Raw genomic sequence first — 15537 nt, forward strand, 5'->3', positions numbered from 1 at the left:
TCATGCGGTTCACATGGGCCAACCTCTCAAGCCTGTCAAAGTCCCTCTGGATGGCATCTCTTCCCTCCAGCATGTCGGCCGCACCACAGGAAACTTGCTGAGGGTGCACTCGATCCCATTGTCCATGTCGCCGACAAAGATGTTGAACAGTGCCGGTCGCAGTACTGACCCCTGAGGAACGCCACTCATCACTGTTCTCCACTTGGACACTGAGCCGTTGACCACAACTCTTTGAGTGTGACCATCCAGCCAATTCCTTACCCACCATGTGGTCCATCCATCGAATCCATGTCTCTCCAGTTTAGAGACAAAGATGTCATGTGGGACAGTGTCAAATGCTTTGCACAAATCCAGGTAGATGACATCTGTTGCTCTTCCCTTATTCACCGATGCTGTAACCCCATCATAGAAGGCCACCAAATTTGTCAGGCCTGATTTGCCCTTAGTGAAGCCATGTTGGCTGTCGCCAATCACCTCCTTATTTCCCATGTGCCTGAGCATAGTCTCCAGCAGGGTCTGCTCCATGAGGTGAGACTCACTGGCCTGTAGTTCCCTGGGTCTATCTTTTTTCCTTTTTAAAAACGAAGGTTATGTTTCCCCTTTGCAAGTCAGTGGGAACTTCACCGGACTGCCAGGACTTCTCAAATATGATGGAGAGTGGCCTGGCCACTTCATCTGCCAGTTCCCTCAGGTCATGTGGATGCAACTCATCAGGTCCCATGGACTTGCGCACCTTCAGGGTCCTTAGATAGTCTCAAATCTGATCTTCTCCTACAGTGGGCGGTTCTGCATTCTCCCAGTCCCTGCCTTCTGCGACCTTGGCAATGTGGCTCAAGCATTTGCCAGTGAAGACTGAGGCAAAGAAGTCATTGAGTACCTCAGCCTCCTCCATATCCTGGGTAACCAGGTTGCCATTTGCATTCTGGAGGGGGCCCACATTTTCCCTCATCTTCCTTTTGTCACTGAAATACCTGTAGAAACTTTTTGTTGTCCTTAACGTCCCTGGCCAGATTTAATTCTATCAGGGCTTTTGCTTTCCTAACCTGATCCCAGTTTCTCTGTATTCTTCCCAGGCTACCTGCCCTTGCTTCCACCCTCTGTAGGCTTCCTTTTTTTTGTTTGACTTTGCCCAGGAGCTCCTTGTTTATCCATGCAGGCCTCCAGGCGTTTTTGCTTGACTTGCTCTTTGTTGGGATGCATCATTCCTGAGCTTGGAGGAGGTGATGCTTGAATATTAGCCAGCTGTCTTGGGCCCCTCTTCCCGCCAGGGCTTTGTCCCATGGTATTCTACCAAGCAGATCCCTGATGAGGCCAAAGTCTGCTCTGCTGAAGTCCAGGGTAGTGAGCTTGCTGGATGCCCTCCTCGCTGCCCTGAGGATCCTGAATTCCACCATTTTGTGGTCACTGCAGCCAAGGCTGCCCTTGAGCTTCACATCCCCTACCAGCCTCTCCTTGTTGGTGAGAACAAGGTCCAGCATGGCACCTCTCCTTGCTGGCTCCTCAAGGAGCCTTTAATTTAAAGGCTTTGCACTGCTGGTAACACAAAACTGCAGAATTTGTGGTAAATGTAACAAAATTGCAGATTGGTCTATGGGGTCTTAAAAAATTGGTATATCTTTATATCCAACATAATAAGTAGTTGCGTTTTTTTGGGATTCTTTCGTTCTTTGTGTGAAATTTTGACTTTACATTGTGTTCGAACACCTCTCTATAGACCAAATCTCAGTACTGCGTGGAGGACACCGAGGTTGTCCTACTAGGTGATTCTTGCTGCAGCTCTTTTAACCTTTCAATGCATTATGTTTTCTTCTACAAGTTGTAGAATTTACTTCATCTTTTCCAACAACAATGAAAATTCAGGTACTTGGTTTAGAGCTAAGGTCCCTTTTGATACTTGAAAACTAAAGCTAAATAAGTACAGTGGTTATAAAATAGAGCATCAGTGTGTTCCAGATACCAGATGGTGCTTGTTGTTTGATCTATTATATAATCTTTGCCATCTAATTTGGGAGTATCAGGAGAATCATGTGAAGATATGAATAATGTTTTTTCTTGTCCCTTTTCATATGCTTTGTCTTTTAGGTTAATGCAGAACAGCCTTGAAGAAGAAGAAATCAGGGCACAGGAGCTTTCACATATCATAGCAACTGTTAGCCAGAGTTTGCCCGGATATTTGCTGGCCTGGGACTTTGTCAAAGAGAACTGGGACAAGCTTACACGAAAGTAAGGCTTTTAATGTAGCTGAGACTTCACATTGAGAGTGGCAAAAGCACCTGTTTGTTTCTTTCAAGCACAACGTAATAAATAGTTGTGTCACCGAAACCTGGGAATAAACCTTGTAACACCAATGTAGTGTTAAAAGGCAGGCATTCTTTATTGCAGCACTGGATGCACAGGGGATAGCTCCACCCAACGTGCATGCCAGGTGATCACCAACACACAGGTTATGTAGGATCAAAATATACATATTCATCGTTTTTCTCAGAAAAGACAGTCCTATGATAATAATTTCTTAGAATTCATTTACATATTCTCCTCCCCGTCACACACGCTCAGTGATTTGAGTCAATGGTCTTCAAGGGGTCTCTGGTGGTCGTCGGTGGTAGCGCACCCATGTCCGCTGGGTGACCCTCTTCTTGCAGGCATGTGCGGTATCCTTGCTGTGGATGCACCTGTCCATAACAATTTCATAAGATTAATATCTCCGAACTTATTGTTTGGTTTGGTGGGGACTGTACCTGGAATATAGCAGCATTGTACATTGCCATGGTCAATTAGCTTCATTACCTATTACCTTGGTTACAAACTAATTATCTCAACCTGATTCTATAGTTTCTGTTTCACAGCCCCTATCCCACGGTTACAGTTGGACTCATATAAGAAGATTTGTATTAAAATTGTAAAGCCTGTTTTAAAATCCGATTTTAGAAAAATAACTTGGAATATAAACTTTGAAGTCTCACCAGTAGTTGATGGGACTTGGGAGCTTCCTAGAGCCTCGGAGTAATTCTATAAAATCATGATTTGAATTTCTTTTAAATGGATGATGTTTCTAAGGTGATTGCTACAGATGCAGGATGTTTATGTGGATCAACTGCATTCAAAAGCAGACCCAGGGAATTCATTCAGCATTTTTTTTTCCTGTCCCAATCTCAAAACCAAATAACCAAAAAATCCCACTTACTTTAGAAATAAATGTTCTCCTTAACTGGCCTTGAAGGGTACCAGCAGGAGAGCTGGCCTGCAAGTCTTCAAAAAGCTAACAGCATGTGGAAAACTGTATTTCTAAATCCTAGTTTTGATTTGCAGCAGTTTCACATTGCTTAAAAAGCTTCTCCTGGATGAAAATTTCTGCTCTAGCAAGCTCTTAATAACCAATATTACAAAATTACTTTGCTTGAAATGAAATCTGGTTGCAAATTCAATTACTGTGGAGTTTTGGAACACATACCACAAACATGGTTCTTAATATACAGTGTGTGGTGTCCTCAGTTCTTTATTATTTGAGCTGTGATAAAAGTTTGAAAATGTTCCATGTCTTTTGCTCTGAAGTTCAATTTTTAGAGGGATTAGGGAACTAGAGGCTTGGACTTCTAAGACTTTGTATCTCTTTTGAAAAATGAGATATGTAAACTTTAAGTGCTTTTAATGATTTCCAGCCACTAAACCAAAAAAGTAGAAATAAGAATGTGTACATATACTGAACCTGCATCTTAAAGTGGCCCCTAGTTAAAAATAACTTCTTTGTATTGTATTTCAGGTTTCACTTAGGCTCATATACTATCCAGAATATTGTTAGTTGGTCAACTTCTCAATTTGCAACAAAAGCACATCTACTTGAGGTGGGTGGCTTAATCTACTAGACAGGGATATTTTCTATCGCCAATGCTGTTTTCATTTAATTCAGGGATGAGGAAAAAATGTGTTATTTCTGTCCTTGAGGCCCTTTTGCAAGGATATACAGCTATTGCTTTCTCTGTTTCACACACGGAAAATACCTATACATAAACATGTTGAAGATTACATACTGAGTCCAAGGCAGAGTTGCTTATAGAGTTGAATCCACTTACTGTTTATACTGTTTTGTTTTCCTGTTCACCGGAACACAGTGTCTCCCAAAATAGTGATTTGGTCTAGACAGAATTTTGGTCTAGATTTTGTAAACAAGCTGTGCTTTCTGCATCTCTGGAATGTGATGGAGCACCATAAATATTGCTTTATGTTATTTTTGCTGTCAACAATCCCAAGGAGCTGTTGTGGAGATTGAGTATCAGTTTAGATACAGTTAATGGCCACTAGAAATCTCTGTTGTCTTCCCTAACAAGGCCTTGAAGTTAATGTGTCAAGAATGGTTTATGGTTTAGTCTATTGTTTTCATTCAGATAATTTGGTAGAGATAGTTGTTTATGGTTTGATTGATAGTATTTCAAGAGTTAGCATTGGCAATTATAATGATGAGTGGGTGTGGGTGTCATTCCAGAGCATTGAACAGGGTTGCTTGTAACAATAAGTTCTTTGTCACAGAATGAGACTCCTTTTCCAGAACTTTGAGTGCTCTGTGATTGCCCTGTGATGAATATGATAAGTAAATGTCTGTTTGTTGGTGAAATAATTTATAGAAACCAAATGAGTTATTGCTGCAGTTCCCATGAAAAATGCTTTCCTTGCATTTTGGGAACTCCTTTGAGGCATTTGCTTAATGCATAGGTACAAATGATTCTTGGGAATGGGTTTCCTGCAGCATAGTGTAGCCTTTGCTTCTCAACCTGCTACTTGTGTGGCCAGTGTTGATTTTAATTACAATTTTCTTCTTCTTTCTTTTCTCTTGCTGTGCAGGTAAAGTCATTTTTTGAGTCAAAATCAGAGGAGAGTTCTCAACTGCGTTGTGTAAAAGAGGCAATTGACACAATTCAGCTCAATATCCAGTGGATGGAGAGGAACTTAGCAAAGCTACAAGAACTGCTGTAATGTGCATAATGCTGTGATGTGTCAGCCATTTAGGAACAATGTGGGCAGTTGCTGTGTTTCTTTTGCAAAAGCCAAGGTGAAACCAGGCATCACTGCCACATTGTTTGCACTGTTAAGGAATCTAGGTAGCTCAGGGCATGTCTCAGATAAATTCTTATTTTCCTTGGAGCATTTATAGGCAAGATATAAGTATTTATTCTGAAACCATTTTCATCTACAGACCAAACATCTGCATAAATGATTAAATATAATTTTATATTTGAAATATATACCCTTTCATTTGGAGTTGTGTTGTAGTTTCTTAGCAGTGGGTTAATATTGACAGTTAGGGTACCGAAAGAAAGAGTTAACATGATCTGTTACTCCTCTGCAGACTGCTTGTTGAGCAGTATATTTTTTAATGCAAACTGTAGGTGGTTTCCACATTTGTAGATACAGATATGTTGTGAAACAAAATCATACTTCAGATACATAAGCAGTAGTGGATCTTATACAGTACACCAGTTTAAGGTGAAATAAATAAGGTTCCCATTTGATTTAGTTTGGATTTTTTTTATTTTCACAGTATTCTTTAGGAATTACACAAAAAATAAGAATAATATTTCATGCTAATAGTAAACACTATGATGTTTGGGTAGTACTATGGAAGTGGCTGGGTAATAGTATGGAAAAAAAACAGACAGCAAAACCAAGTGTTTTAGAGATTGGATTTCCAGAAACACTGATATGATCTTGGAACTTTTACTCTGAATTTATTAGACAATTTTGAGAATCTTATCATTAATCATTTAACTGATTTTCCTGTATTGATCTCTGAGCAACTGCACAAAATTGCATTTTTACAGGTCGTTTCATCTGTTAGGCTGACGACTGATTTGTGCCCTTTTGACTACTGATTTTTAATTTCACCACTTGTTGCAGAGGGTCTGCAATTAATATATATGTCAGCCACTTCATTTGGGTAAACTTCTGTTTTTTCCTTGCCTGATAACTTGCATATCACAGTATAATTTGTAAACATTGCTCACTCTTTATAATATTAGCTTTAGGAAACCTTTTCATTAAGATCTTCATGACTTATTCTTCTACTGTTGTGAAAAACCTTGAGAGAAATCTTCAGAGTCTTCTAAAGAAAAGGATCTAAAACCTTAATGTGCTCCATTAGAAAGGGGAAATACCTACTATACAATCTATACAAAAGCAGTGAAAAAGGCTATTTCTGAGGTATAGCATATATATACAACACGTGCAAGAGTAAGCATACCTTTTTATCTGGGGATCTGGTCTATTCATTTCACTTTTGATGCATCTTTTGTGGATTCATGCAAGCAGATTCGGACCTATTGTTATCCAGTTATGTGATTGGTTATAAAATATGATGAAAGCACTAACAATTAAAAGTGTACTGTTTTAATTAAACTAATTTAATTTCAGCTACAGTAAATTCTGAAGAAGATAATAGTTTGAATTAGAGTTAAGTTAATGGACTTAAAAATTTGTCTCAGGATAATTCAAATTGAATGCTTTAATTTATGAAACTGCAGCATTGGCTGTTTATTTGGCTAGCAAAAATTGTAAGCTATGATTGATTAAGCCATTCTATACTTTTCCCATCTTTTCAGAGTAGCTGTCAAAACTACTGGAAAACAAATTCATCATTTTCTAGGTCATATTAGAATTGTGAATGTAATTTTAACCTTGAAATTATCAGAAAGAATGTTAGACCTGAAGAGTGCCCAAACAGTTGTTTGCCCAAAAGGCCCAGAATTGAATCATTTTTACTTGCACTGAAGAAGGAACTGGCAATATGAGCACTGAAAATAAATCATACTACTTAAAAGTTATGAAATTAGAATTGTAATTACGTATGTTCTTGGAATTTTTGTACTGCCATGTGTTATGGCTTCATTTCCTCCTTTATTTTAAACCTTTGGAATCTCTACAGAAATATTCGTTCCATCTTTGTATTTGTGTGTGTGTACACATATATGTCATCTCTTTTTCTTTCTAGTTACTTACTTCGTCATATTAAATGAGAAGTCAGTAGTAAATCTTCACTTTTCTATCCCTTCTATCCCCTCACACGTGTTTTACCTCATCCCTGACTGCAGTATTGAGGCATATAAAATTTAAAATGGAAACTGGGGAAGAAGATCCATCTTCCTCCTGATTTCTGCTGTGGAATTTTAAAAAATTACTATTTTATTCAAATGCTTTAATGATGGCTATGAGGAAGTAGCTTGGAGCTGAGTTTTAGACAGCAAAGTATACCAAGAAAATCCAGAAAATTGGGGAGCTTGTGGAGGGATTATTGAATAATTTTCATTGTACTATTTGTTGCACATGCATTCTTCTGGTATCTGTTGTCCCAAAACTGAGGGTTTGTTTACGTGGTGTGCAATACGCCAATATACACACAGAGCAGAGGTATTTTATTGCATATTTGCCCAGATATGAGTGTCTGTCCCAAGACAGCACACCAGAGCTCCAAATCAGTGGTTATTTATACATACAACATTAATAAATTCATCTTTCTAATGCATATGCATGGTTATTCTGTTAAATCATTGGTTTAGGTTTCTTCATCTATCATGCAAACTAGAACGCATGCTCAATTCTTTTCTCCACCTTTATCTTTTGAGTAGGTGGTGTAATTGGGGTAGGTGGTCTGTGGGTCGGTGGTCACGATCTCCCCCTGTTGGAATTACCTTTCCCCTAATTTCCTCCTTCTTTGGCAATCCTTAATGAATCTTCAAGGCTTGCTGGTCAGATTAACAATTTATCAGTTACACTTCTACTTCTTGACAATCTCATCTCTTAGTACATTGTTTAGATATTCATTAACTAACACAGGGGTAGGACTATACAATGGTCGTCCTTAGCAACAATAGTCTTGATTTTTTGCTACAGCTGTATGTCAGTTGTAGAGGTCTTAAAGTTATTTTTCTGTCATGGAGTCTCCAGCCCTATTAAAAATTGTGCTGGAGGCCTTCCTCCATGAGAAATGCTTAAATATGCTCCTCCCTTTTTGAGTACATTAGGAACTGCTGAAGATTGGAATGGCTAAGACCTGGTGCAGGACAGACAGCCATTGCTAACAAGGCTCCGTTTTGGACATGGAGTGGGGTGAGGGTCAGGGTTAGGGTTCAGTGCAAGACAAAGTGTATAGCCCTAGCACTAGGGGAGCTGTGGAAAGGCTGCCAAGGGAAGGTGAGGGCTGCCCAAAGCTTTCAGTCCTGGCCACTTTTGTTGAAGAGCCATATGGCATGGGGTGTCCCATTATACCTGGGTTCTGGTTAGGGTTTGTGTGAGGGTAAATACGTGCAGGACAAAGAGGAAAGGCCTGGTGTTCGTGGAACTGTGAAGGAACAGCCAAGGGAGCGTGAAGGCAGTCAAAAGCTTTCAGTCTAGGGCATTTTTTCATGGGAGCCATAGCTGGCAGCATCCCTGTTGGAGCTGGGGTCTGTTAAGGGTTACAGCGAAAGTGAGAATCAGCCATAGGTGCAAGAAAGAGAGCAGAGCTCCAGTATTTGGGGGGCTGTGAAGGAGCTGCCAAAGGAAGGTGAGGGATGCCAAAGCTTTCAGACCTGGCTACTTCTGTTTGCAGCACTAGGTGTGAGTGTCTGTTTTGGTGCTGGGCTGCGAGCGAGGCTGAAAGGATTAGGTGAGGGTTAAACAGTAAAGCAACCAGAGAGCCCCAGGGTTAGTGGGGCAGTGGAGGGACTGCCAAGGGAAGCTGTGGCTCCCAGGCAAAACTGAGGATTTTTGAATTCATCACCTTGCCATGGCCTTCCCCTCGCAGCCCCAAAACACTTGGGCTCTGCGCCATCTCAGGCACCAGAACCATGACCTACCCCTTGCTCTAGCCAGAGCTCAGCTTCAAAATGGACACCCTCCAGCTAGGGCTCCCACACAGAAATGGCCAGGACTGAAAGCTTTTGGCAGCCCTCACCTTATCTTAGCAGCCTTTTTGCATTCCCCACTAACAGTTGGGCTCTGCACTTTATCTTGCATGTAACCCTAACACTAAATCTTCTCCTCACCCTCTTTAAGCTCATGTCCAAACAGAGCCTTGCCAGCCATGCTCCCCGGCAAAAAGGGGCAAGGACAGAAAACAGTTGTGGCCCTCGCATTCCCTTGGAGTCCCCTTCGCAGCTCTATGGACAATGGGTCTTTACACTTCGTCAGCAACCAAACACTCACGTAAATTCTCACAACAGCCAGAGTACAAATTCAAAACAGACACATACCAGCTATGACTCCTACATAGAAGTGGCCGGGACTGAAAGCTTTTGACAGCCCTCACCTTCCCTTGGCAGCCCATTCAAAGCCCAGAAACATGGGCTCTGTGCTTGTTCTACCATCTGAATCTCACCTACATCCTCTACTCAAGCCTCAGACCAGGTCTCAAACACACACCCAGCAGTTATGTCTCCCAGATAGATGTGGTCCAGACATAAAGTTGTTTGCAGCCCTCACCTTTTACGTGACAGCCCCTTTGCTCTGAACATGCTCTACCACCATACTCTCACCTATACCCTCACTCTGGCAGGAACCAAGGAAAACTGACAGCTGCCAGCGATGTCTCCCATACAGAAAAGGCCAGAATGAAAGCTCACCCCAGGTGGGATGGGAGAAGAATATGAAGGGTAAAAGTGAGAAACTAATGGATTGAGATAAAAGCAGTTTAATAATCAGAAATAATAATTAAGAAAAAAAATTGTAAGGAGAAGGGGAAAAAATAACAATGAGAGAGAGGAAAATTAAAACCGAAGACAAGTGATGAAAACAATTGCTCACCACCAAAGGACTGATGCCCAGCCAGTCCCCAAACAGGTCCCCCACCAACCTACCCCCCCACACACACCCTCTCAGTTTTATTGCTGAGCACGATGCCATATGTTATGGAATATCTCTTTGGCCAGTTGGGGTCAGCTGGCCCAACAGTGTTCCCTCCCAATTTTTTGTGCACCTCCAACCTACTCACTGGTGGGGTAGTGTGAGTAGAAAAGGCCTTGACACTGTATAAGCACTGCTCAGCAGTAACTAAAACATAAGAGTATCAACACTGTTTTCAGCACAAATCCAAATGTAGCCTTGTACAACCTACTATGAAGAAATTTAACTCTATCCCAGCCAAAACCAGCACATTTTCCACTCCTTATTCCATACCGTTTACATCATGATCAGATCCCACGCTATTGCAATATATTCTCATTAACCACCCGTTCCCCAGTAAAATGTTTATAAAATGTCCGTACATACCCATAAAATGTTCATTAAGTTAATTTAGTCTATGACTGTGGGCTTCATCTGTTATGGTAGTCACTCGGGACAGGAGAGGTGGTCTGGTGTGTGGAGTTACTGGGCACCAAAACCAGCTCAAGTCCGGTCACTGCGGCATTTGTACTACTTCTTGTGGGGTTTGTTCTTCATTGGTTCAGGTGGTTTCTGCCATGGTACTTCCTATACCATGCAACTCAAATCATGGGTTACAATTTAAAGGCATATCCATTACAGTGTCCACCCCTGGTCCCTTTGGTCTACGCCATAAGTTTTAACCTTGCAATGAACTCCTCCTCTTACCTCTAGCCTGACTAGCAGTGAGAGGTAGGTGCTATAATACCTTTGGCATATGGTGACCACAGCAGTGGTGACATAGAGCATCATGTGACACTGCCATCATACAACTCAAATCATGGAGTATTTTCACCCAGGATTGAATCCCATCCTTCTGCATTGCCCACCAGATCCTTGAGCCGAAACAATCCCATGAATAGGTTTGCCCTTTCCTGAGGAAGGAATAACCCTGACTGTTATTCCCAGCCAGTTTCTTACATGTAGTGCAGGGAACTTATCTCCTTCCAGAGTGCCCAGGGGTTTCGATTGGGCAGGACCAGGTTGACTAGCAGATCCTTTAGTGTTAACTAGCTAAGTGGTCCTTGCTAAATGTGTATCCCAGTGTTTCAGGGTCCCACTACATGTTGCTGTCAGTGTAGTTTTTAACAGTCCATTTTATCATTAAATTTTCCTGGAGACTGATGCGTGGTAGGGAATGTGATACACCAACTCAGTGCCATGCTCCTTGGCCCAGGTGTTTATGAGGTTGTTTTGGAAATTAGTCCTGTTGTCTGATTCAATTCTTTCAGAGATGCTGTGTTGCCATAAAACTTGCTTTCCAAGGCCCAAGATAGAGTTCTGACCAGTGGCACGGGGCACAGGATATATTTCCAACCATCTAGTAGTTGCTTCCACATGGTGCTTGCCATGGTGGGTTCATGGTAGTGTGATATAATCAGTCTGATTGACTGACATTATTGATATCTCAGCCATCGTCCCCTATACTGAAAAGGCTTTAACCGCTTGACTTGTTTGATTATGGTGCACATCTTACATTCATGGATAATCTGTGCAATGGCATCAGTGGTCAAGTCCACCCCTCAGTCATCAGCCCATCTGTATGTTGCAGCCCTTCCTAGAAGTCCAGATGTGTCACTAGCCCATTGATCTATATCTAGCTCACCTTTATGTTGCCAGTCCAGATCCACCTGAGCCACTTCAATTCTAGCAGCCTTGTCCACCTATTCATTGTGTCATTCTTCAGTGGCCTGACTCAGGTACACGGGCATCTACGTGACATACTTTTGCAATCAGGTTCTCCACCTGGGCAGCAATATCTTGCCACAATTCCTCAGCCCAGATGGTTTTGCCTCTGCGGTAACCACCCCAACAGGGCACTGGCCACCATCCATGAATCAGTACAGGGATTGTTCAGCAATATCTAAAGCCAGCGGGATGGCTTTTACTTCTGCAGTGACTCAATTCACCTTTTCCTTCAGCAATTTCTGCAACTTGCCATGTAGGACTCCACTCCACCTTCGATGTTTTCCCACAATACAACAGGACCCATGAGTGAACAGGGCATTTGCTTTTCATTTTCTGGTAATTTATCCTACGGTGGGACTTCTTCAGCACCAGTCACCTTCTCTGACAATGTCAAAGATTTGGCATTCTGGCCAGTCCATGGTCACTTCCAGGATTCCTTGAATGATCAGGATTTCTCATTCAAGCCCATTGCCTTATCAGTACAAGCCACTTTACTCCATGTAGCCTCAGTTGCATGATGTTGTAGAGGGGACCCTCTCTTTGAACATCCAGCCCAGCACCAGCAGTCAGGGTGCCAGGAGGAGCTGTGCTTCAGTACCAATCACTTCTGAAGTGGCTTGAACCCCTTCATATGCTGCCAATATCTCTTTTTCAGTTGGAGTTCAGATCCCCTATATCCCCAGGTCCAAAACCCTGGAGGTGGACCTCAAGTCTCTCCAGATGCTTTTTGCCAAATATGCCAGGTGAGGCTGTGGTCCCTGGCTGTGGTGTAAAGCACATTTTTCACATCTTGTCCTGTCCAAACTTGCCCAAGTTCTACTGCATGAACAATCTCCCATGTAATTTGTTTCAAGGCTTGTCATTCAGGGCCCCATATCAAAATTGTTCTTCTTCTGGGTCACTCGATAGAGAAGGCTTATGATCAGACTACAACCTGGAATATGCATTCTCCAAAATGCCACAACACTTAAGAAAGCTTGTGTTTCTTTTTTGTTAGTTGGTGGAGACGTTGCTATTATTTTGTTGATCACATTCTTTGGGATATCGACGACACCCATCTTGGTATTTTATTCCTAAAAACTGGATCTCCTGTGCAAGTCCTTTGACCTTACTTTGTCTGACAGCACAAACAGCTTTCAAAAGAATTTGGATTATTATTCTCCCTTTCTCAAACATTTCCTCTGCTGTGTTGCCCCACACAGTGATATCATCAGTATACTGCAGGTGTTTGGGAGCTTAACCCTGTACAGTCTATGTCAATCCATGACAAATGGTAGGGCTGTGTTTCCTACTCTGGGGCAGTGAGTTCCAGGCGTACTAGATACCCCTCTATGTGAAAGCAAACTGTGGCCTGCACTTTGCCACCAAAGGGATTGAGAAAAATGCATTAGTGATATTGATTGTGGTGTACCACTTGACTACCTGTGACTGCAGTTCATATTGGAGTTCTAGCATGTCTGGTATGGCAGCACTCAGCAGTGGTGTGACCATTCATGCCACGATAGTCTACTGTTTACCTCCACTCTCAGATTTTTGCACTGGCTAAATGGGACTATTAAAGGGTGAATGAGTCTTACTGATCACTCCTTGTCTCTTGCCAAATCAGTTTATGGATGGGAACCAGGGAGTCTCAATTGGTGGAATATTGTCAGTAGTGCACTGTCATGGTAGCAATTGGCACCTGCTGTTCTTTAACATGCAGCAATCCTACAACAGAAGGAGCCTCTGAGAGATCAGGCAAGCTAGAGAGCTGTTCAATATTCTCCATACTCAAGGCAGTTATACCAAAAGCCCACCAGTACCCTTTTGGGTCCTTGAAGTACCCTCTCCTGAGGCAGTTTATGCTAAGGATACATGAAGCCTCTGGACTAATCACAATACGGTTCTTTTGCCAGTCACTTCCAGTTAAGCTTACCTCAGCCTCCAACACAGATGGTTCTTGGAATCCTCTCGTCACTCCAGAAAAAACAGATAGTTTCTGCTTCTTTGTAATCTGATGGTATTAGGATACACTGTGCACCATGGTCCACTAGAGCTTTATACTCCCATGGGGCTGATGCTCCAGGCCATCGAACCCACACAGTTCAGGAAATCGTGTTGTCTCTTTCCTCCACCCAGTCAAAGGCAGGACCCCCTATTCCTGGTCAGACTATTCATTACTTGATTTTTGTAACTGCAAACTAGAAGTGCCTTCATCAGGGTCAAAAGCATGATCCACCCTTCTACTCAACAGACACTGGAGCAGTAATTTTTCCTTGTGGATGTTGTTTTTTCTTGCAGTTCCTGTACCTGAGCTTGTATTTTCCACATCCCACTTCCTCATGTCCTCCCCCGGTTACACAAATAGAACCACAGCATTGCAAGTAGTATGTGCGACCAGTACCCTCTCCTTTGAACAGAAAATGGCTGACTCTTAACAGCTGAGACATTGGTTGGTGTCTGTGAGGAAGACCTATCCTTCTGGGATTGCTGGGACAATATTTGGGTCAGTTTCTCCACAGCTGAGATGCAGGCCCATATGGAGGAAGTGAGACTTTGTATTCTCAGAGTTGTCTGCCAGTCCATCCATAAATGGTGCCTTCATGTCTGTCCAGTTCATTATCACCAGTGTGTTGGCAAATGATGTTGTTACACTTCCCAAAAAGTTTTGCCACGTGGACTACATGCACCAGATTTCATCTGGGTCTTTGGATGAAAGACCTGGTCATCATCCAGGTTGTTATGTATCACCTCCACCATGGCTAGTTCCCTCAGATACTGGATACCTCTCTCAATTGGTGGTCCAATTACCTTGGAAATTTGCAAGATCTTCCTTGAGAGGATTCCTGTCCTTCGTACTTGACAGGAGTCCCCACCAAAGATTGAGGACTCCTGCCCCTTTTCCAGTATCTTTGTCAATGGCCTTATCCCTAGCAAGGGCTTCCAGCTGCTGGGCTTCCTTACTGTCTAATTCCTGAATATTGGTCCCAGTATCCCAGCATTGGAGTAATCAGCTGAGAATTTGCTTGACTGGTTGATGGCTGAAATTTTTTTTGCTTATCTCAGGGCACACTTAGAAATAGGGATCAGGTACTTTCTGTCTCATTTATAATTTCAGTCCCTTCCTCTTCCTGTTCTTGTGACTGTTCAGCTGCAGAACAGGCTACCTCTTCTGATTCTCTCTCCTGCTCCCTCTTTGTGGTGGGTTGACCCTGGCTGGAGGCCAGGTGCCCACCAGAGCTGCTCTCTCACTCCCCTCATTCACTAGACAGGGGAGAAAAGGTATAACGAAACGCTTGTGGGTCGAGATAAGGACAGGGAGAGATCACTCACTAATTGTTGTCATGAGCAAAACAGACCGAACTTAGAGAGGGAATTCATCTGATTTATTACTAGGCAAAACAGAGTAGAGGAATGAGAAATAAAATCAAGTCTTAAAACACCTCCCCCCACCCCTCCCATCTTCCCGGGCTCGACTTCACTCCCGGCTTCAACCTCCGCCCCCCTCAGCAGCACAGGGGGACGGGGAATGGGGGTTATGGTCAGTTCATCACATGTTGTTTCTGCCACTTCTTCATCCTCAGGGGGAAGACTCCTCTCATTGTTCCCCTGCTCCAGAATGGAGTCCCTCTCACGGGGTGCAGACCTTCAGGAGCAAACTGCTCCAGCGTGGGATCCCCCACGAGGTCACAAGTCCTGCCAGCAAACCTGCCCTGGAGTGGACTCCCCTCTCCATGGGTCCACCGGTCCGGCCAGGAACTTGCTCCAGCGTGGGCTTCCCATGGGGTCACAGCCTCCTTCAGGTGCCTCCACCTGCTCCGGCGTGGGGTCCTCCACGGGCTGCAGGTGGAATCTCTACACCCCCTCATCCTTCCTCCATGGGCTGCAGGGGGACAGCCTGCTTCACCATGGTCTTCACCACAGGCTGCAGGGGGATCTCTGCTCCGGCGCCTGGAGCACCTCTTCCCCCTCCTTCTGCACTGA

The 15537-nt window shown here is 43.1% G+C and overlaps 1 protein-coding gene across 5 annotated transcripts in view; it reads left to right on the forward strand.

Annotated features, from left to right (window-relative positions):
- LNPEP (leucyl and cystinyl aminopeptidase) overlaps window positions 1–7508 on the forward strand; it is a 70474-nt gene extending 62966 nt beyond the window's left edge. For 3 of the 5 annotated variants that reach the window (XM_054810712.1, XM_054810711.1, XM_054810713.1), the window contains 3 exons: window positions 2083–2223; window positions 3761–3842; window positions 4837–7508. In XM_054810712.1, the coding sequence (XP_054666687.1) occupies window positions 2083–2223; window positions 3761–3842; window positions 4837–4968 (355 nt within the window). In that variant the 3' untranslated portion in view covers window positions 4969–7508. Of the gene's footprint in view, window positions 1–2082; window positions 2224–3760; window positions 3843–4836 lie in introns of those variants that run through there. The other 2 variants (XM_054810715.1, XR_008574729.1) reach the window with 2 other exon arrangements.
- Window positions 7509–15537: the final 8029 nt, after the last annotated feature.

This window comes from Grus americana, chromosome Z, assembly GCF_028858705.1.
Source record: "Grus americana isolate bGruAme1 chromosome Z, bGruAme1.mat, whole genome shotgun sequence".
Taxonomy (NCBI): domain Eukaryota; kingdom Metazoa; phylum Chordata; class Aves; order Gruiformes; family Gruidae; genus Grus; species Grus americana.